Source organism: Dendropsophus ebraccatus, chromosome 6 (genome assembly GCF_027789765.1).
Source record: "Dendropsophus ebraccatus isolate aDenEbr1 chromosome 6, aDenEbr1.pat, whole genome shotgun sequence".
Taxonomy (NCBI): Eukaryota; Metazoa; Chordata; class Amphibia; order Anura; family Hylidae; genus Dendropsophus; species Dendropsophus ebraccatus.
Window position 1 is genome coordinate 39,092,396 of NC_091459.1, and position 23,734 is coordinate 39,116,129.

General features: G+C 42.0%; 1 protein-coding gene across 1 annotated transcript in view; it reads left to right on the top strand.

Annotated features, from left to right (window-relative positions):
• Nucleotides 1-6,341: 6,341 nt before the first annotated feature.
• The window catches only part of SLC16A10 (solute carrier family 16 member 10), a 67,654-nt gene continuing 50,261 nt past the window's right edge, over nt 6,342-23,734 (top strand). The window contains exon 1 of the mRNA XM_069974845.1: nt 6,342-7,003. Within this exon, the coding sequence (XP_069830946.1) occupies nt 6,628-7,003 (376 nt within the window). The 5' untranslated portion in view covers nt 6,342-6,627. The remainder of the gene's footprint in view (nt 7,004-23,734) is intronic.

The following is a 23,734-nucleotide window of genomic DNA, read 5'->3' on the forward strand; positions in this document are numbered from 1 at the left end:
GCGCTCCCCCAGTAGTCTATAGCCCCCCCTGTATGTTCCCCCCTTTTATTTAGACGCTGTGTGCTCCCCCCCGTTATATAGCCCCCGTGTGCTCCCCCGTTTATATAGACCCCCTGTGCGCTTTTCCCCATTTATATAGACCCCCTGTATGCTCCCTCCGTTATACAGACCCCCCTGAGTGCTCCCCCATTTATATAGACCCCCTGTGCTCTCCCATAAGTATATAGACCCCCTGTGCTCTCCCGTAAGTATATAGACCCCCTGTGAGGTCCCCCCATTTTTATATACCCCCTGTGCGCTCCCCCCCATTTATATAGACCCCCGCTGTGTGCTTCCCCAAGTTTATATAGACCCCCTGCTATGTGCTCCCCCTTCCATATAGTATATAACACAAAAAACAAACACTTATACTCAGTAACGTCCTGGTGCAGCTATGGGTTAAAAGTTGTTCTCTTAGGACAATTACTGCGTCACCTGCCGAACGGACCCCAGGACAGCACTTGGAATAAAAGCAGCTATTTAAAGGTAAAAGTGGTTGGGGGGGGGGCAGATTGTGGTTACAGAGTCGCTTCAAGAAATGTAGAAATGTTATCTTGTCTAGGTCTGTTATCAGTTGTATCCACGTTTTCCTGGACTCCCTAGGGTTGCATACAACTTCTTTAGCCACCGGTATTCAAATACTGAACAATCGGACACGAACATGATTGAGTTGCGCTCATCTCTAGTTAATACATGGTCATCAACACACACAAACCAGAAATCCAAAACCACTATGGATGTGGAATCTCTGCATTCCAATATCGTACGCCAGAATGGATTAAAAGCTTACAAAATTCATTCTCACTTATAATTCATTTTAGATTAAGTGACAGCATATATTAACAGACTGGGACAGAAATGGGAAGCAATATGGCAACAGAATATTCATGTCTCATGTCTCTGGCTATTTATTATTACACTAATTATATATTGATCCCCTGGACTCATGGTACTTTTACACGGAGCGATATTTCGCTCGATCGCACGATTAACGATTTTGAATGAACAATGTTTTTTTTATAACGATCAGCGTTTAGACGGAACGATACATCGTACGGAAAATTCGCTATGCGATCGTTTTGCGATCGCTTAAGCCTATCTCACACATAGGTGAAATCGTTGAAAGACTGTTTACACTGAACGATCTGCGAATTTTTTGCGAACGATCAACGATGATTTGAGAACATGTTGAAAGATCAAAATGAACGATTTATCGCTCGTCGTTTGATCGTTCGCTGCGTTTAAACGTACGATTATCGTTCGAATTCGACCGTTATCGTGCAAAAACGAACGATCAATCGTTCCGTGTAAAAGGACCATCAGTTTGAGCAACAACTAAAAACAAAGCCAAAAGACACATCGTACACCCTGGTAGTTATATACAATCTACAGATGGACATGCTTAGGGGAGCTACATGGAAACTCCATGCAGAAAGCTACTTAGAGCCCTTTTACACAGAAAGATTATCTGACAGATTATCTGCCAAAGATTTGAAGCCAAAGCCAGGACTGGAATTGAAAAGAGGAGAAATCCCAGGCTGTATGACCTGATCTCTGTTTATAGTCTGTTCCTGGTTTTGGCTTCAAATCTTTGGCAGATAATCTGTCAGATAATCTTTCTGTGTAAAAGGGCCTTTACAATAGGTGGCAAAGAGAAGCAAGCTGTTATCCTTCTGGAGCAGAACTACTTTGCACACTGCATATAGGGAGTACTGCATGGCCTGTATGGCTATGCAATTGATGGTCTCCTCGATAAAACACAATAACCCCAGCCACAACAAAGGCCTCTCTGCTGGGAAGCCAACGCCTTGCTCTATACGCATGATGGACAAGTATCCCGAAACATTTACTGTTAACTCTTTTTTTTGGAAGGGATACTGAGGAGCTACTAATCCCTGTCGGAAATTATTTTCATTGATATGCTAATTATGTGTTCCCGAAAATATATATTCATAAAAAGGCAATGGGCAAGCAGATCTGTACACTGAGGGGTAAAGTATCACCCCCAGTGCATCAAACACCCTAATGAGCAAATAAATAAAAGGTGTGATTGCCCAAAAATTATGCCTTGAATTGACATAATGAAGGTAGATTAGTAATCAGCAACCCCTGTACTATAGAAACATAGCAGCAGGTTAGATTCTTCTAATCTGCTTTTAGTTTTCCTTTTAAGGGACAATTCTGAGAAAATGTTTCTTTAAAATAAACTGGTGCCATTAAGTGCCAGAAATTTGTAATTTACTTCTATTAACTTCAAGTACTTATCAGCTGCTGTTTGTCCTGCAGGAAATTGTGTATTCTGACAAATCTCTCTGCTGCCACCTCTGTATGTGATAGGAACTGTCCAGAGCAATGGAAAATCTCCAGAAAACTTCTGCTCTCCAGACTGGAAAAAATACACCACTTCCTGTAGGACATACTGTAGCTGATAAGTACTGGAAGACAAGATTTTTTAATAGAAGTAAATTACAAATTTCTGGCACTTTCTGACACTGATTTGAAAGAGTTTTTTTTTTTTTGCTTAAAGGGGTAGTGCGGCACTAAAAAATTATTCACATTATAACACACATTACAAAGTTATACAACTTTGTAATGTATGTTATGTCTGTGAGTCGCCCCCTTCCTGTGTCCCACCACCCCCGCCCGTATACCCGGAAGTGTGTGGTGCATTATACATTACCTGATCCGTGTCGAGGGCCGTTCGCCATTTTGTGCCAAACGTCATCTTCGGACGCACGGCCAAATCCCTGCTGCTGTCCCCCCTCCGCCGCGTCATAACTGTGCTCAGCCGCGACTGGCTGAGCACAGTTATGCTTAGCCAATCGCGGCTGAGCATCGGATGACGCTGCAGAAGGCGGCCGGCATTCGGAACAGTCGGAGCTGTTCGCCGGCCGGCCAAAGAAGACGTCACTGACTGAAGATCGGAGACGGGGGTCGGCACGTGACAGGTAATGTATAGCGCACCACACTTCCGGGTACACGGGTGGGGGTGGTGGGACACGGGGAAGGGGGCCATTCACAGACATAACACACATTACAAAGTTGTATAACTTTGTAATGTGTGTTATTCTGTGAATAATTCTTTACCGCCGCACTACCCCTTTAACTACTAATCTTTAAGGCATCAAGCATTGGCTTAGAACAAGTGTACTATACCTTCAATTGGTGGGACCAGTAAGCAAGCTGTATTCCATCTGGAGCAATTGGATTGCAATGGATGTGTTGCATGGATTTATGTCCTTTTACATCACTCACCTTTCAGATCTCATGAAAGCTTTACGGCCATGGACCAAATCTCAATCAGAGGACAATAAAATCTGCTACCTGCAGGCAGCACCTAATGGGAATAAGCTTTCTCAGGGACCATTCCTTTGCAAATCATTTAGCTGTTTAGATACCATTATCAATAGCGATCACAGCATCTAAACAGTTTTGACAGCTGTCATTGGTGTGAGGTGGGTCCAATCAGCACGCCCCGTGATATAAATGCAAAAACGTAAAGTGCTGCGGAATCTGTGTGCGCTATACAAATAAAAGCATTATTATTATTATAAATGCGGGGTACCAATCAGCTGTCTCAATCCAGCTTAATTGCTATAATTGCTGGGTGCTGACTAGCTAAAAAATGTTTTTAGAAAAAAAATAAAAAATCCCTCCGCTTAAAAATTCAAGTGCCCCCCCCCTTTTTCCAAATAAAAAATGTAAATACATTAATATAAACATATTTTATGTCATTGCATGTCAAATTCTCCAAACTAATAAATTAGAACACAGCTGTACCATACATATTCATGTATATTATACAATATTCCCCAAACATATACAAGTATTTTCTGGGGCTCAAAAGGGCAACATGTATACCGTGACATCTCATTTTAACAGGTTGCAGACATACATGTGAATTGCAGTGTATATGTTTTAAAGGAGACCTGTCACCCCCCCGTGCCGGGACAGAGCCCAGCCGACCCCCCGGTGCAGACCCATATACTCACCACATCCTGGACCCGCTCCCGCCGCCGAGATATCTCCGTCCGAAGCCGTGCGCGCGCTCCCAGAGATGAGTCCGATGCCCATAGAGAATGACGTAATCGACATTGATCGAAAGTATTTACCACCATATGTACACTCTCAATAAAACCTTTTGAATTTGGAAATTTTAAAAAATCCTAAATAATTAAAATTTGGGGAAATAGGAGCTCATGGATAAAAAAGCTATATTTTGTATAATCAGGTGACATTCTTGCACTATCCTGACATTGTCACATGATGTCACAATGATGCTTATAATAGGACATCTTGCTGCATCTTTGGCTGGTAGTTGGGGGTCGTAGCTGCTGGCATGTTTTTGCACATGACTTTCTATATTATCTAAGGAAATTCTTCTGTCACATGACTTATCAGGCAGACTTGGTATCTATGTACGCACAAGACAATCACAATCATTTCATTGCTGAAACTAGCATTAGCCCTTTGGCCCTAGAAAGGCATTAGCTGAATTAAAGCATAATGGTCCTTCTACACGGAACGATAATTCGCCCAATCGATCGTTTAACGATTTTGAAATAACAATGTGTTTTTTATAACGATCAGCGTTTAGACAGAACGATAAATTGTTTGAAAAAATCGTTATTGCAATTGTTTTAAGATCGCTTAAGCCCATCTCACACATAGGGTAAATCACTGAAAGACTGTTTACACGAAGCGATCTGCGAATTTTTTGCGAACGACCAATGACGATTTGAGAACTTGTTGAAAGATCAAAATGAACGCTCGTCGTTTGATGTGTTTACACGAGCCGATTATCGTTCAAATGTGATCATTATCGGGAAAATTCGAAAGATAATCGTTCCGTGTAAAAGCACCATTACTCTTGACATGTTGCACAGATGTCAAGAATTTTAAATCGGTCAGGCCATGGTGCTGACACCACCTCTAATCATGTATTATAGCCCATCGGCGGCAACGGACTTCACTCCCAAGCTGGTTGACTTATTGTGAGCAGTGAGCTCTATTACAAGGCTATGGAGCCTATCACCTGCAATGGGACAGATTGGTTGGCTATAACAAATTATTTGAATTGGTGTCAGCACTGAGGTTCTGAACAATCTTAAAGGGAATCTATCACCTGGGAAGCGGGTGCAGCGCCTGCCCGACCCCTCGTGCAGCCCCGGATACTTACCTTTTCCTGCAAGTCCCACTCCTGGAACCGGTCCCGGGACGGAGATATCGGTGCCCGAATCTGAGCGCGTGCTGTATGCTAATCAGCAGAGATGAGTCCGATGCCCATAGAGAATAAATGGAGCTGTCATTCTCAATGGGCATCGGACTCATCTCTGCAGCTTCCAATGGGGATATCTCCGGCCCGGGAGCGGTTCCAGGATCGGCGCTCTAGCAGATCGGCGCTCGTTTACATAGTTGATCAGGCCCAGGTCGGCCCCTGGAATACCACCCTTAGCCCCGTGTAATAGTGGCTTTATACATGACTTCGCTGCCTTTTGTCTAAGATCAAGTGTTTCTCATCAGTTTAATATTCCATACATCCCCTAAGAGCTTGCTCTGTCCTCTCCAGGCATTGACCTGGCATTGCAGTCCTTCCAGGTTTTTTCCTCAGTACATTGAGGGGAAAAAAAAGACCCTTATGGTCCGTTTACACAAAGCAATAATTCGCCCAATCCATAGTTTAACAATTTTGGAGCAATGATTTGGTTGAATCAGCATTTAAACGAATAAATCGTTAGAAAAATCGTTATTGCGATTGTTTTTAAGATCGCTTAAGCCCATTTTACAAATAGGGTGAATCTTTGAAAAGACTGCTTACACGAAGCGATCTGCGAATTTTTAGCGAACGACCAACGCCGATTTGAGAACGTGTTGAAAGATCACGATGAACGATTTCTCGCTTGATCGTTCGCTGTGTTTCCACGAGCCGATTATCGCTCAAATGCGATCGTTACCGTGATATTTGAAGGATAAACCTTCCATGTAAATGCACCATAACACAATGTTATAAATCCTGACTCCTTTACACATAAGTTTACAATCATGAGGTAAAAACTTGAGGTAAACTTCCTGTGCCCCTGCAGGACATGAGGATGAGCGCTATCAGTGAATGGATTATATGACAGACAGCCATTGTGCAGAGAAAGCAGCTTTATATGACATTTCCTCTTTCCTCACACGCACGCTTCTGGACAGCTGCTCCTGCCACATATAAGCTCCCCTCCCGCGTAGTGAGTGTGGGCGGGGTTTACGGGACACGCCCCTGTCGGTAACCACGCCCCTTCCAGAGGTTTACCCTTAAAAAACATGGGACCTGGATCTAAAGAACAGGCAGTAGCTGTGTCCGAGGTGACCATAACAGGCGGGGGGCAGGAGAGCACAAGTCACAGGGGCCCATTAGCACATGCGTGCACTGTGAGTGGAGTCATAGAATAAGCCCTTTACTACAAGTTCTTCTTATCTCCCTGTAAGTAGCTGATAAGTGACTGCACCCGCTCTCCTGCTCTCCGTGTATGACAGGAGACAGCACAGGACTGCTCTTCCTGTTGTGGCCGGTACTTGTCTTCAGTCTCTTGCACTATAGCAGAGATGACAGACGACACAGCCCATGGTCAAGAAGAAGTGGGCACCGAGGAGTCGCCTAGTTATGTCCCGGCAGAAGAACAGAGCTCAGCACCAGACGAGAGCTCCCCTCTAAACGTGGAGGAGAAGAAAGAGAACGGGGAGTGGAGCGCCGGCCCGGGAGATGAGGACAAGAAGCTGGAAGCCCCTGAGGCCACCACCGGCACAGGGCACAGCTCGGAGTTTACTCCCCCGGAGGGAGGCTGGGGCTGGGTTGTCATGCTGGCTGCCATGTGGTGCAATGGCTCCGTGTTTGGCATCCAGAACGCATGCGGGATCATCTTCGTGGTCCTGGTGAAGGAGTTTGGCAGCGACAATGATCCCCAGCTCATGTTCAAGACAGGTGAGTGCGGCTGGTGTGCGGCCGCTAGGGGCGCCACACCTGGGGCTGGGCAGGGGGGGCAGAAGTTCCTCTGCTCTTTGTTCTTACTCTGACATCACATCTGCTTTGTGCTACAGTCACCACTTCTACATCAGCTGGGGTGGCAGTAAGACTGGCACTGATGGCAGTCCTTGATTTATAGTAACCTGTAATAATAAAGAACACCATCATACACCCAGCTCACTAATAACATAGTAACATCTTTATGGATATGGTGTGCTACATATGGCACAACACAACTTTCTGGTATCTATTAGAGATGAGCGAACCTGGAGCATGCTCGAGTCCATCCGAACCCGAACTTTCGGCATTTGATTAGCGGTGGCTGCTGAACTTGCATAAAGCACTAAGGCTATGTGGAAATCATGGATATAGTCATTGGCTGTATCCATGTTTTCCAGACAACCTTAGAGCTTTATCCAAGTTCAGCAGTCACCGCTAATCAAATGCCGATCATTCGGGTTCGGATCGACTGAAAACCGAACCCGGTTCACTCATCTCTAGTATCTGTCTAGGCAAAGGAAAATCCACAGCACTTCCAAGTTGGTGAAAAAACTTCAAGCTGGTGTTTTATTTCATAAATGTTCTATCAAATACAGCGATGGTGAGACACGACGTTTCGGCCGCCGTCTGCCACTATTTTCAAGCCGAAACGTCACCTCTCGCGATTGCTGTATTTGATCGAACACTTATAAAATAAAACGCCAGGTTTTTTTCCACGAACTTAGGAGTGCTGTGGATTTTCCTTTGCCTATATGAATACAGTCCTTGCATCAGACTTGGATCTGCTGGCACCCCTTACTACCTGAAGTGCCTGCTGCTATCCGTATACAAGTTCTATCTATCTATCTATCTATCTATCTATCTATCTATCTATCTATCTATCTATCTATCTATCTATCCCATCCATCCATCCATCCATCTATCTATCTATTTCAAATCCATAAATCTCTCTATCTATAGTATTTTGTGATATGGTGCACCCTCTTAGCATTTTCTGGAATGAAAGCCAGTACGATTTGGCTGCAGAAATGTTTCTGCCTTGTTTACATACTAGCAGTGCCAGGATTTGTGCAGCTATTACCATATGCTTTGGCTCTGTTAGCATTAGTATTGAGCACTCAGCAGGGAGATGCAGTAACCCCCTCTTGGGATAAGTGCGAATACATAGCTCCAGCTTGACTCTTTAGTTTTGTGGAATGCCAGCAGTGTCTTCCTATTCCTTGGCTTTATTGATCAGCTTGCTTCTCTCCAGGCCTCTCAGGCATGTGTTCAGCCCTTTAGCCATAAATACTTCCAGCACAAATGGCCTAGGAGTCAAAATAGCACAGCACAGATTGCTTCTAGTTGTATTGTAAAGGCAGTGAAGGTGACGTTATAGAGTAGAAGAACTGACAACTATCACTCGTTTCCATTTTGTTTGGCTAGAAATGGTTCTAAATCCCTAGAATTTGTTGTTTAGAAAGAACTTTCATGTAATTGAGGTGTGCAGCAAATTTAGAAAAGGCAAGTCTGACATTTGTAAAGTATTGTAGGGCTTGCCTTTCATACACCATTAGAAATGTGTTCAGAAAATCTACTGCACTACAGCTGTCACTTCTGATTTATTAGGGAAACCTACTACAGTACTCTGTATTATTGTGCAGTTTGGCAACACCTCTCAAACTTTTCTAGTTAAGCATTTTGAGTGCAGTTAACCTCCCCCCCAAACCGCCCCTTCAAAGTTATACCATCATAGGTCCAGGAGTCGTAAATTCTGCCTTATAGAGCCATTACCTTGGAAGAAATACAGAAATGACTTTGTCTTTACATTATTATCACATGCAGACACAAGATCAGTTAAAGGGAATTTCTTAGCAGAAAATGACCTATTTCTTAAAGTGAATGTACCATTAGGTACATTTCTTTTTTTTTTTTTTACCTTAGCCGTTCAGCACGGGGGACCTAGTGGCACAATCCTTTTTTTGAAATGCCACCCACTTTCCACGCTTGGCATCAGTCTTTTCACGAGCATCAGCCCGGAGCACTGGGGGCAGGCTTGCCGCCCCCAGTGTGTGACGAAACCCCCTCTTCTCTGTGACGTGGCTCCATTAGAATCAATGGAGTCGTATCACAGAGGGTAGAGGATATGGTCAAACTGGGGTGCAGTAGCGTGCCCACAGTGCTTTGAGCCAGGACGGTGCTTGGGAAAAGACAGGCACAGAGTGCGGGAACTGGGCAGCGTTTAAAAAAAAGGGCCGTGCCACGGGGATCCCCAGGCCGGCGCTGAGCGGCTAAGGAAAAAAAAACTTTGTACTCGATGGTACATTCGCTTTCAATTACGTTTTTCCATTTTACCATCTATATTATAAAAAAATCCTGAAATCTTTTATTCTTACCACTAAAACTAAAGGCTACACGTCAGTATATTTTTGCAGACCATATTTTGAGTTCATGATTTTGTTTCTGCAATCTGGAAAAATTATTCTACAGTGCAACCGTATTATCATCTGTATTGTCAGTACTTCTGTCTTATCCGTAAGTAGAAAGTACTTGTATAAAAGGAGGAATGCTTCAAAGGATTACACTAGCAAAAATTGCAGTAACATCCGCAAAACATATGGATCCCTTAGACTTGTATAGGTTTGTCTGGATCACGTATCTGCAAAATTTGCAGATGGGTAAATAGGCACATAAAAGCCAATGGGATACAAATTTGTCCGGATTTGTGCATCCGCAATTATGGACAAATTTTTCAGACGTGTGAATGAGGCCTATCTTCCGTAGTTTTCTCAGTAATAGCCGATCCACAATTATGGACAAATTCAGGGCCCATTGATTTCATTTGGGCTGTTCTCACTGTCCGTATATTTACAGATTCACTATCTGCCAAAATTACTGACAAGCTAATTGCAGCACAGATTGTCTCATGGGACAGATTGTCTATGGGAGCGTCCATTATTTCTGCGGATTTGTAATTTTTACTGAAGAAATATAATATCTGCAAATCTGTAAAAAACAAATTATTTGAAACAATTGCCACTTATTAAGCTATCACCTTCCCCTTTTTTGCTGATCTGCAAAAATACAGATTAGGGATGCATTACGGACAATTTTTTTGCGGATTGTGGACGAAAATTTTGGACAATTGCAGACATCATATATGGTCTTTAAAAAGCTACTGAACATGTAAATGTAGCCTAGTTTGAGACTTCCTGTTGTGTCTGTAGTTATAAGAGGAGGCTGCTGTAAAGTGATCTGTACAGAATTACAGTGACAGGTGACACCAGTAGATCAATAGCACTAGTATAAGACAATAGTAGCTCCCTCTTCATAGATCACAGACTATGCTAATGTTTTGCATTCATCTCAATGGCATTGGTCTTGTCTGTTGTTCATGAGGCTTGCTGTAAAGCATGTCACTAAAAGCTGCTTAAAACGGCTCAGGCAAGATGTCAGGCCGCATAATAATGTGCAACTAATTAAATAAAAAAATTACAAACAGGAAATAGAAATGCATTAAAGAAAAAAAAAAGTATGTGATACATTCCCTTTAAAACAGGCTTAAATTAGGTTTAAATTAGGAGTAATGTTTAGGTTTTCGGTGGACGTGTGTTATAACTGGCATTTAGTAGAGCGCATGCATTTCTTTAGTTTTTTTTAATTATGGTAATGTATTTTCCATTTTTCTCGCTGAGAGTCTAACGTACAATCTTGGATCAAGAGTTTCCTACCAGATTTATAAAAGTGGTCACAGCTTTGCAGGCTGTAAGCATTTACATTTAAGAAGAAAGCAGCTGAGAGCTACCATTCATTCAGCGTCAGGGAAGAATGTTCCGTATGGTTATTACATCATCCTCAAAATAAAAGAAACCACTCGCTGCAATATGTGGCACGGTTAGTCATTTAGTTAAAGGCAGATTTATGGAAGTTTATTTAAATTGACCGTGTTATTATGTTAAAACTGATTTACTGTACTGTTTGCTGAGGACAGAAGCAGTCAATAGGAAGTCTGGCAGGGGGCTGCATCGGTTCATTTAAGGTTAATGTTGTTCTTATCAAAAACTTCAAGAAAGTAATAGAAACATAGAAAAAGTAAACACTCATAAGTTAATGGCTTGAAGAAAAAAACTATGGTCCACGCAACAGGTCAAGCAAAATTCTTCTTCTTTATTATATCAAGATTGGTTGTATCTTGTGCGCACGGGGTCAGATCTATGTCACTTTGGTTGAACTGATGTACTCTGGATTTAAAGGGGTATGCCGAAAGAAAAAAAAATAGTTTTCAATTCAACTGGCAGATTGTGACTTGCATTGAGGTCAGTGGTGGCAAAGTTGGGTGCAATAAAAAATACAACCGTCGTGTTTCAGTCTCTCTGTGTCGCAATGTGAGACATTACATGCAACACTGTGATCTTTGTGTTGCACGTCAGAATGTAGTGCTAGCTGAAATCTGCTGACACTCTGGTGTTCCCCACTAGGACTGCTGCAGTGACATCAGATACGTCATTCATGTGACACTGTAAGGAAGGGGGGGGGGGGGGCATGGCTGCCCCCATATGATCAGGGATTCTCCAGGGTTAGTATCACATGGTACTCATTTAAATGAATGGTCAACTGTGTACTGTACAGATGACAGTAGACATTGTGTACTGGATCTCTGCTTTAGCTACTACCTTTGTCCTAGTACAGCATATGGAGAAAAGCTGTCCCTTTTTAGATGTAAAGTGCCCTGCAACCAAGTAAACCAAATAACCAAATGATATTATCATTTTCATAATGCATGATGTCTTTTTATGTCATTTTTAGTGTGTTCGAGCATGGTGCTCGATCAAGCAACGTGGTGATTGATGCTCGATCAGGAGGGTGCTCGAGTTAAAAATATGCAAAACGCATTTTATTTTTTGAAAATATTTGGGTGTTTAATAGGGCCCTAACAAGCACTGTTTTTATGTCTTTATTTGTACCACAGATAGATACCCATTACAATGTCTGGACAGACATATTGTTGCTAAGGCTAATGTTCACACAACATCAAAAATATTGAAAAGGCGGCTGATTTCATATTTTAAAAAACGTCTGTTTTTGCCGCGATTTAACTGACTACAATGGCAATGCATTGGAGTCAATGAGAAGATGGACATCCATTGCACACAGTGTGTTGAATTACGGCCGCTTTTGCCACGGACATCAAAATAATGAACGTGATTATTATTTTCAGACGTCTTTTGCAAACACCGGATGTTTTTTATTAGTATTTCTTTTGTCACCGTTCTTTCTCCTTTTTTGCTATTAAATTCAAAGGACTTTTCAATTAAGCCGCATCCAAAGTCCCATTAGTAACCCAAACTAGAATAATGTACAGGCTGCTAAATAACGTCCGTTATTTTAGACTCAAAATAACGGATGTCATTTTAACAAAGCTGAAAAAACGTTGTGTGACTATTCATGACATATGATTTAACTTTGCAGTATCAAACCCGGCTGGCATATCCGGTCAAAAACCTTTGAAAAACTATTACAATGCCATTGTATTACTGAGTATATGTATACATTGTTTAATTTTTCCCTGTCCACCATCATATTAATGGGTATCATACGCCAATATATTTCATGTCTCTTCTTTTCTGTATTTTATGTTAAATTTTATTGTGCAAATCAAAATAAAGGATTGATAATAAAAAAAATGGTTTTAGGATGTTCTCTCGTGGTTTGAGGTTTTCACTGTATATATCTCTAGAATTTCCTGTCTCTACCTATACTTTTCCTCCCAGAGGTTATCAGTCAGAAGAGAGTGGGTGTAAACATCGGGCCTGCTCTATAGGAAGGAAGCTCGTCCAGACATACACAATCAAAACATAAGTAGCTTACACAGTGCAGGCCTCACTTGTATAAATTTGGGTCCAGTATTTAGTCCTTTTCCTCAATAATTCGACTTAAAAAGCATAAAGTTGTGCGTAGAGCTAAGACGGCATGTTTTAATTACTGAAACAAGGCCGATTTTTTTCCTAGAAGCAAGGCAGTCCTGATATGGAATCCGGGGATTGCAGGATTGTAGATATTGGCATCCTTCCCATCTGATGTCATTATTTGAAAAAAAATGCACAAATCTTATAGCACGCACAAGGATTTTCTGCACATCTGTCTTTATTTCTCAACCAGAACAAAAATGTTTGAAATCTTTTCTTTGCAGCTAGTTACTTTAGAGTTCATAGTACATCATGGCTCATTTTCCCCCTCGTTTTATTACTTAGGTGTTTTTTTTTTTTTAGTACATTCTTGTGATCAACAGGACACACCCGAGTATTACAAATGGGAACAGGCCGATAAGAAATGCTAAAACTTCTTTCAAGTAATCTCATGCTAATAATTTACATGAATCATATGTAAATTATCTCTGATTAGGAGCAATTACCAGTAGTTCTCACGGCAGCCCTCAGTTCTTTGCATGTATCTGGCACCATTATATTGCTAGTAATAGGTTTCTTATTCAGAAACAGACACACATTTGATGTTGTCTGTGTTCTGTATTGATCTGGCATGCCGGAATCCCCCTCCCCCCAATGATTCCAACTTGCTGATGTTCTGCTGGCTTCTGACATTGATTTGGCAACTCCCTTCTGTTTTCTACTGCCTTTGCTGAATCTTTGCCTGTTCTTCCTGTTGATGACCCAGGCTGTCTGTTTTCTCTTTGACTGCAAAGAGAGACTTCTAACTGCAATATAAGTGCTGTCTTATCCCTATATTATAAAAAGCTGAAGAACTGGGTCCCAAAATCAAAAGAGCAAACAAGGGTGCTACAGACGGGACACCTTAAAGGAGCAGTCCGGCTAAAATTTTTATTATTAAGTATTGTATTGCCCACCAAAAGATATACAAATCACCAATATACACTTATTACGGGAAATACTTATAAAGGGCTCTTTTCCCTGCACTTACTACTGCATCAAGGCTTCACTTCCTGGATAAAATGGTGACGTCACGACCCGACTCCCAGAGCTGTGCGGGCTGTGGCTGCTGGAGAGGATGATGGCAGAGGGATGCTTACTGTCCCTCCAGTGCCCTGTGTCCCTCTGCCATCATCCTCTCCAGCAGCCACAGCCCGCACAGCTCTGGTAGTCGGGTCGTGACATCACCATTTTATCTAGGAAGTGACATCACCATGTTATCCAGGAAGTGAAGCCTTGATGCAGTAGTAAGTGCAGTGAAAAAAAGCACTTTATGTACATTTCCTGTAATAAGTGTATATTGGTGATTTGAATAACTTTAAGGGGGAAATACAATACTTTAATAAAAATTTTCACCGGACTTTAACTGTTTTCTAAGGCGGCATGCACACGTCCGTGATATACGGTGCGTAAACTGACTGTATATTATGTACTGAACTCTTGAACTTATAAACAGTTAAAACTCCATGTTACTGTATTCACGCAGCTGTGACAGTCCAGCGGCAAAGAAGTTTAGCTGCTTCGGATCTCCCGGTATCATTAAAAAATTATTCTGGGAATTCAGTTAGAGTTGAAGAGTTCAGTCTGTGATATACTGTCAGCTTATGGATCGTATATACAGGACCTTTTTTTGTGGATTGTGGATCTGTGGCGTACGTTTTTTGTGGACTCTGCAAAAACATATGGACATGTGAAAAAGGCATAGGTAACATTAACCATACTTAGGCCATGGTCACACAACCTATGTTTTGCATAAATCACGGACGTTGTTGCAATTTGCAATGGAATCCCAGCCAGAGCATATACACAACAGGCCACACGAAAAACTGACATGTTAGATTTGTGCGGCCGCTATTCATTGAATAGTGGCCACACAGAACATGTCAGTTCACACAATGGAAAGTGCGGATACGGCCGCACTCTCCATTGTGTGCAGGGTTGAATTGGGTTTTGGTCACAAACAGGTGTGCCTGCATCCGAATTCAACAAAAATGAAGATCATCTGGCCGGTACTGCAGTACTAGCCGGGATGATCTTCACTAATGCTGCGTTTACACAGATAATTCGCCCGATCGTACGATTAACGATTTCAAAGTAACAATTTTTTTTATAACGATCAGCGTTTAGACGGAACGATATATCGTACAGAAAATTCGTTTTGCGATCGCTTAAGCCTATTTCGCACGACTGTTTACACGGAACAATCTGCGAATTTTTTATGAACGACAATTTTCGAACCTGTTGTAAGATCAAAATGAACGATTTCTCGCTCGTCGTTCGATCGTTCGCTGCGTTTACACGTACGATTATCGTTCGAATTCTATCGTTATCGTGCAAATTCGCACGATAATCGTTCCGTGTAAACGCAGCATTACACCGGCCATTCTGTGAGCTATTTATTTAAATTGATTAAATCCTTTTTTTTTCTTTTTAACCGGAGGGCTGGATTTATCAATAGTTTTGAGTGAAAATAAAACTGTTTGTAAACTGGTGAAAAAAAACGTCTGTTCATAAAATAATAAAAATGTTTATTATTTGGATAGTTGTTATCAATTATGGCCGTTATTCTAAATGCTGTGTGCACTACTGGCCACTTTCCCATTGACTTCAATGAAGCACATTATTATATTGAAAATACGGACAAATTTTGACCACAAATTTAGATATTTTTCAAAATTGCCTACCTAGGCAGGGTGGAAGGGCTGTAATGAAGAGCTGAGGGAAACAACAAGAATCTTATCAGAACTCTGTCTTCTGAAACTTTTGGACCTAGGGATCTAGAGGCAGGATGGAAAGAGGCTGATGCCTTAGGCACTTCCTTGGTTTACTCCAGTATTTGGCCATCATGTGGTGACAGCAATCATCTTATTAGAGGATACAAAAAGTATTCTGTACCATCCACCCTACTGTAATGTACCCATTGATTTTAATAGATCAAAGTCTACTCCATTACTGTGACCGGAGTTTGATGACTCCTGAATATAGAAGAACTACTACAGAAGTATAGTAGAGGAGGAGGGAGGTAGTAGATAAGGGGAGTAGCAGTGATATAGTAGTAATATACATGGACATTTGTGTGTGTGATGCTAATACTGATACATCTCTGTACACACCACAGGCCTTTAGAGCTGCAATCGCTATTCTGCTGTTATATCATGTATTCACATTCAGGAGCCAGTGGCGGGTCCTTACACGCTTTCCAGTAATGACACTCTGGGTCTCTCCTGTCCCGAGGGCTCCTTAGTGCCCGGCTGCTGCTCCTTGAGGATCTCTTGTGTGTGGGTGGCGGGGATCTCCTAGAACATGGCAGTGCTGCATAAAGCAGGGCAGGGGGCACTCTGACCCCAGAAGGAGTAGATTGCAGCTCAGAGCCCGGACACACTCCGTGTTCAAGCTGGAAGTTGCCACCTGAGTGCCACCACTCCCCCTGCAGCAGGTCAGAGCAGACTTTCTTTTTTTTTTTAATTTTATTTGAATTTGTGATTTTCAAAAAAAATAATCAATCTACAAGTTAAAGGGGTATTCCCCCCCCCCCCAATTTTTTTCTGCATTAATACGTTGCCCACCCATAGCTTCCCATCTTTCCAATATCGATTTATTATGGATTCTGCACAGCTTTGCTGTTATCTAGGTACATTCACCCCCACCAAACGCATAGAATCAACAAATCTCTGTCCAACCTCACTCCCTGCTCCTGGCCCCCACCGTCCGAGTCGGCTTCACGTGTCCTCCATCTCTTCAGTGGGCTGGCTTCTAACCCTGCCCATTGAAGTGAGGGAGGACACTGACAGCTGCAGTGTCTCCCGACTCCCTCCCCCCTGGTCACCTTTGTGCCGCCCCCCGCCCCTTAGCTCACCTGTGACCCCCACACTGTTGCCCCCCCTGCAGCTCAATTGCCCCCATGACTCACCAGCAGCGCCCCCCCCCCCCCCCCCGTGACTGACCAGCATCGGGACCCCCCCTTTGTGAATCACCACCAGCGATGGGGATGCGCCCCACCCCATCTACTCCCCCCCGGACTAACCAGCAGCAGCGCGGGTACCAACCCCCACCTCCCCGTGACTCACTAGCTCGTTCACTCATTCAGCTCTGCTATTTTACTCATTCACCTCTGTTCTGCTCTGCTATTTCACTCATTCAGCTCTGCTATTTCAATCATTCAGCTCTGCTATATCTTTTGGATATCATCTCTGCTACATCATGGACCAATCAAGCCTAAGCATTGCATGATGGGAGATGTAGTTTTCTGTCCGGCACCACGTTGGATATAGTTCAGCTTTTTTCAAAAAACTTGTAACTATGGAATGGAAGCAGCTAGAAAGACGGGAGACGGCTCAAAATTCTCAAGGGGACCTGGTGAGTAAGATCAGCTTGGTTTGGGAGCAATTTTTTTTTTTTAGCTCCTGGGGGAATACCCTTTTAAGGGCAAACTAATCAAATTGATTTGAGTAATTGCCCAGCCCTAACCAAAGTATATGTTGGGATACACTTTTCTGGTATTCTTATAAAAGCAGGATGTGAATATGGCTTAAAGCCCTTGTGTTCCATTTTCTGCAAAAAAAAAAAAGCACCTTGACTTTAAGCACTTCTTTTAGTAGATATACTATAGTTTTCTTCTTTTGTTAAAGGTTATATAGACCTTTTGTGTATATATATATATATATATATATATATATATATATATATATATATACACAGTATATGTTTTTTTTCATTAGGAATTTTACGACAGCTGTTTTTGACTTGTCTATAGCCTGAACAGCTGCAACAGTGGAAATTTTTTTTATTTCAGGCAAGTGTGTTAAATTGAATTTATTTCCTTAACGTATATCTTACAGTTCCTTCCTTTCAGATTACGTAGTTTAGCAATGTATGGAGTAAGTTGGAGGAGTATTTAAAGGATGTATAGATGTTCCAACAGCAAGCAACTTTATTCCCTATTTTTTAGGCCTCATCCACACATCAGTATCAGGATCCTGATTTATGAACAGAAAACAATAACCATTCTTTTCACACATCCGTTTTGAAAATGGATCCATGTTTGGACGGAAGCCGGATCTCAAAAAAGTAGACCGACACTTATACCGACTGTTTTGTGGTCTGGGCTCTATAGACTTTAGGCCCCTTCAGAAGTGCAGTCACAAACAGTGCATTACGCACCCACCCACTGATGTGTGGAGGAGGCTTTAGGATTACCTTTTTAGAACACTAGACAAGCCTTTCTTTATTTGATTTTAGAGATGTGCATTCGGTCATAATGGGGTGTGAATGTAGCCTTATGCAATCTTTAAAAAAAAAAAAAAAAGTCCCAGGACACCCTCTTATTTCTTATGTCAGGACACCCTTTTTTCCGTTAACAAAAGGGAAAAATGATGTGTCTGAATACCCCATCAAAAAATGGGTGAGGGGGCCTCCCTTTAGGCTATCTCTGCAACATGGCCGCCATCTTCAAAGCCACTAAATTGGATCAAGGGCAAGTTTTTTCCAATAGGAAGGTGGTCCAGATGGTATTGGTATTTCTTTGAGATGACTTCACAGTCTGGGAGTTGTCAGAGTTATACCTCAAGCAACAGAAAATATTCTCCTTTTTTATATATTTTTTCCCCAGCTTAGTATTGCACAATGTATTTCGGTTCGTGTAAGTTAACTACTCAGAACAGAGTCAGCCGGTTGCTGTTCTGGTCTGTTTCTATATAGCAATGCAAAGAATTTTTATTTCCCAATAGCCTTATGTATTTTGAGAACATGGCTCAGCAGTGATCAGGACATACTTGTCTGTTAGCGTTAGATTAGTGTTAAAGGGGTTGTCCAGCTTTTGAAAATTGATGGTCTTCACTTGGGACAGGTCATCTTTGTCCCATTTGAATAGGGCAGTCCTCCAGTACCCTGCACCATTACTACTATTAAATAGTACCGTTAAATATTGATTTTTAAAAGCTGAATAAACCCTTTAATGATAGCATGAAAAAGGAATGTACAAAGTATAAGACAGCAGTATTTGTTGGCATAAACATATATACCTAAAAAACAGATGACTACAGTTTGTTGATATAAGAAATGCCTAATGTCTGCTAGCTGATATAAAAGGACAACTAAGTTAATATTGTGAACTGTGTGAGAAATAATTTAGTAAATAAGTGTGGTCAATCTGTTTTGCTGTTCAAAACTTGTTGCTCTTGGTAACGGCCCGCCAGGCTTCCAGTTTTTTGGGACGCTCATACTCAGTTCAATTTGAGTCACATGATCTGTCTGATTAGTACTGGCAGTTGGTTTTCACTTCACATGCAGGAAGGGGGATTGTGGAAAAGTCATCAGATGCATAGGGAAGAAAAATGGTACAGTCATGTAAGCTTCTTTATTAAAAACAGCACATTCTTTCTAAACTCTTTGCTTTGTGAAGCAAATGTACTATGAGGTACATCGCTTTAAGTTTTTTATATGAATAGACCGGCGCCAGTGCGGAGATACTAGTTCCGTGGTCCTTTTTTTTTAATTAAATCGGCGCCCAGTTCCATTCTGATCGAGCCGCGTCACAGAGGGGAGGGGGTTTTGTCACACTGGGGCCTCCCTCCAGTGCTTCAGACGGGAAGAGACCGGCGCTGTGCGCGGAAACCAGGTCGTTGTTCAAAAAATGGAGCGGGGCATCGTCATTCCCGCACCAGTTTATTCATATAAAAGATAAATTTAAGCGATGTACCTGAGGGAACTTTTGCTTTAACACCCCCTTCCCATGTCTGTGGCCATTTTTATGGTTAGGAAACACTGATCGGGAAGCCTTCCTGGAGGCTTCAGGAAACCATCAGTGTTTCCTGACCGTAAAAATGGAATAGAAAAAAAATACATACTCACCTGCTGCATGACTGCATTGGTGCTCCTGGCAGGCTTCTCCCTCTCCCTTCCAGCTCTGCAAATGCATGAGGAGTAATGTCACTCGTGTGCTGCAACACTAAAGGGGAGAGAGCGGCATAATGCTGCCTCCGGTTAGAAGAGTGGTTGACAGGGCCGGGGTGAATTGACATTTAAAGGGGTTGTTCACCAAATTTTTTTTCTTTCAAATCAACTGGTTCCATAAAGTGCCAGAGATTTGTAATCCACTTCTATTAAAAAATCTTAAGTCTTCCAGTACTTATCAGCTGCTGTGTGTCCTGCAGGAAGTGGTGTTTTCTTTCCTGTCTGACACAGTGCTCTCTGTTGCCTCCTCTGTCCATGTCAGAAACTGTCCAGAGCAGCAGCAAATCCCCATAGAAAACCTCTCCTGCTCTCCAGACTGGAAATAATACAACTTCCTGTTGGGCATACAGCAGCTGATAAGTACTGGAAGGCTTGAGATTTTTTAATAGAAGTAAATTACAAATCTCTGGCACTTTATGGCAGCAGTTGATTTGAAAGAAAAAATTTTTGGGTGTACAACCCCTTTAACTGTAGTGCATGATCTGAATTTATGGACCTTGCATGGAATGTGTGAATGCCGCCTAAGACAGAATTCAAGGAAGCGCTTACATTCACATGCTTCACAAACTGGAAGACATACACTAGTAGACATACACTGTTTTATGTACGGACACCCCTAAGTTTTCATTAATCTTTGTCATTGAGTTAAAATATAAGGGTGGGGGGGATGAAAGGGTCCACACTCCTTCAGTTTCTCGTACATTTAAAAAAAATAAATTGTAATCTAAACCTTAGCTACTCTTTGAGTATATATATATATATATATATATATATATATATATATATATATATATAAAATGAATTTTTATCTATTTTTTTTATATTTCCGGTCATGATATTAGTAACAGAATTGAATATGACTTTTGCTCCAGCTTTGTGATAGCTGCGGGAATACTGTTTGAAGGTTGCTGGACATGAAGTGTTAACACAGAAATAAAATGGCTCCAGCTAATCTCTATTATGTCAGCTCAGTGTTGAGGATAAAGGAATCATTGTGGACTAATCTATAGGTAATTGCTTGAATTTGCCATGGAAGATTAGTTTGCACAGCGGATAGTTCACTGAGATTTGTCAAGCTGTCACAAGCAGCGCTTATTTGGAAGAAGTTAATTGTCTATGAGATAATACAATAACCCCCCCATCTTTGCCTCATGCCGTTGCACCCAGAAGAGCACAAATCCCAGAGTAAACCAGGCTGAATGTTAAACAAATACCCTCTAACACAACATTGTGTGATACCGCATAGTAGCTGCTGCTCTTTTCCAGCTGTAATCTTCTCTTTGCTGTCTCTTAAAGCACGTTTGATACCTTCTTTGACCATACAGCTAAAAATGATCAAAAAACGAAAGAAAAGGGTCTGTAAATGTTGATGAGTATTGCTGTAAAGCATGTCACTAAATGCTGTTGAAAATAGCCTAAGCAAGATGGCAGCCTCTATAACATTCCACCTTTCATTTCCCAAAGACTCTCTATAAGGGTGCGTTCACACCTACAGGATCTGCAGCTGATTTTCTGCAGCAGATTTCAGTTAAATAACTGAACACAGCATCAGATTTGATGCTGTGTTCAGTTATTTAACTGAAATCTGCTGCAGAAAATCAGCTGCAGATCCTGTAGGTGTGAACGCACCATTAAGTATAATCGAACTGGTTACTAGGGGCGACTGAGCCACTTTACCCCATGTTTGATAAATCTCCCCCTTCATAACCCTATTACACGTAGTGCCCACCTTTTGGACCACCCTATTTTTATTTTTCTATTAAATGGAAACTTATCAGCCTGCTGATGTCTCCCTGTAGCGCATAAGGCGTTGAGGATGAACGTAAGTTTCTAACCTTCATCCTCTGCGCCGTTTCCATGTAGTTAGTGGTTTAACCTTTATGCTAATTATGTGTTTTGGTGCACTGGGGGCGGGACTACTTAAATGCCTCCTTGAATGATGGAAATTAAAGCGAATGTACCATTAGGTGCAGGAATCCTGGTAATGCGGTCCTTTTTGTGAAACGCTGCCCACTTCCCACGCTCGGCGCTGTTCTTTTGATGTGCACTGGCCTGGCGCAGAGCACTGGGCCTGGCCCACCGTCCTCTAGTGTGATGATATGCCCTCCGCACTGTGACGCTGCTCCAATGGCACCAATCTACTAATGTGAAAAAAAGGGGGATGTACCTGATGGTACATTTGCTTTAAGGCTATCTTACTACGCTGTTTAACACTATATACGGTCAGAATTAAGGAACATTGTTTTTACAGTGTGTGACCATTGCCTAACGGTGATATCCCCTTTAATGTACAGTTTAGCACTCAGCCCCGCTGGGTGGGCTGTGGGGAGGGTGGAGGCAGCGGGACTACATGCCACTGTGGCTCCATCTCCATGCATACTTACCAGGAGCAGGGATTAAAGTTCAGAATTTTGAAAATGCCACCTTGCAGCAGACTACTGGGAACTATAGCTATAAGGTACTGGGGAGGGCTGTGGACGTGACTGGTTTCCTTTAAGGAGTTAAAAATCATATAGAGGACTAGTGTGCATTCACACATCTACCAAAACCCTTAAAATTTTATGGATGTATAATAAAATATGTGAAAAGGAATCCCAGGGGTGAATGGCTTGTTTATATAGGTGTAAGTCTAGACTGGGTAAAATAATTGAGATTTTGTATATGTCAAAATGATTTAATTACTGGATCTATAAATGAAATTACAGTAACGTTATAGTGCATACATTTCTTAACGCCAAAGCAGATGTCTGTCTACTCAGTCTATTTATATATTATAAGGGATGTTTTTATATTCTACCTCTGGACGTGTTATGGAAACGCCAAGGGGGGGGGGGGGGTTGGGTAATGTTGGATTCCATCCTTATCTGAAGATCTCAGGAAACACTGACCTTTAGTTTGTGCTATAGTGCGTTACACGATATGGCTATGTTCATCTGACGTTTTTTATTTTTTTAAATTACATCTGTCGTTTTGAGTTCAAAAGACGTCCTCAAATAATTGTCATGATAATTATTTTGACAACGTCCATTTTTTAATACACTGCGCATTGGACGGACGTCTTTCCAAAGACTTTTCAGCATACCGTAACAGCACAAGAAGAGTTATTCTGAGTACGGCACTACAGCGTAATCCAAGCAGGACTCAATGTACATTAGGTAATTAGGCATACGGGGGTCAATGACGGCTTTCGGTGGTGCTCTATGTAAGATTAGTTCTGTCACCATGTATATCGTGAAAGCGTAGCCGTGAAGTGCCGGATAGGCAGGAAACAGCTGTCGCTGCTATGCGCTAGGTGTCCTCTCGTTTGACCTGTTTTTACTGATGATTGCACGAATTCAATAAAGATACTGTGAAGACTTCCAATGGTGAGTGCCATGTCTTTGCTTCTTTCACGATATACTTTTCAGCATTCCATTGATGTCAAGAAAAATGCAGCAAAAAATGTCATTTTAAAAAAACAAAGCGCACCTTTTTTTTCTTACTGTGAACATAGCCTTAGGTGGCATTTTCTTGTAAATTCCTGTATTCTTATTGGACATGGGTGACAGAGTACTCTCCTAAGGATGCCTTTTGGTATGGGTTGTGTATAATCCCGCCCGGCCAGCTAGAGGGAATCCCGGCCGGAGTGTATACACATAGTATACCCTCCGGCCGGAATCACTAGCAGCCGCACAAAAGAACTGACATGTCATGTTCATTGAATAGCGGCCGCAGAAGACATGTAAGTTCACACAATGGGGCATGCGGCTTCGGTCACTTGTGTGCAGCGGTGAATTGGTCTTCTCAAACACCTTCACAGAACGGCCAGTGTTTT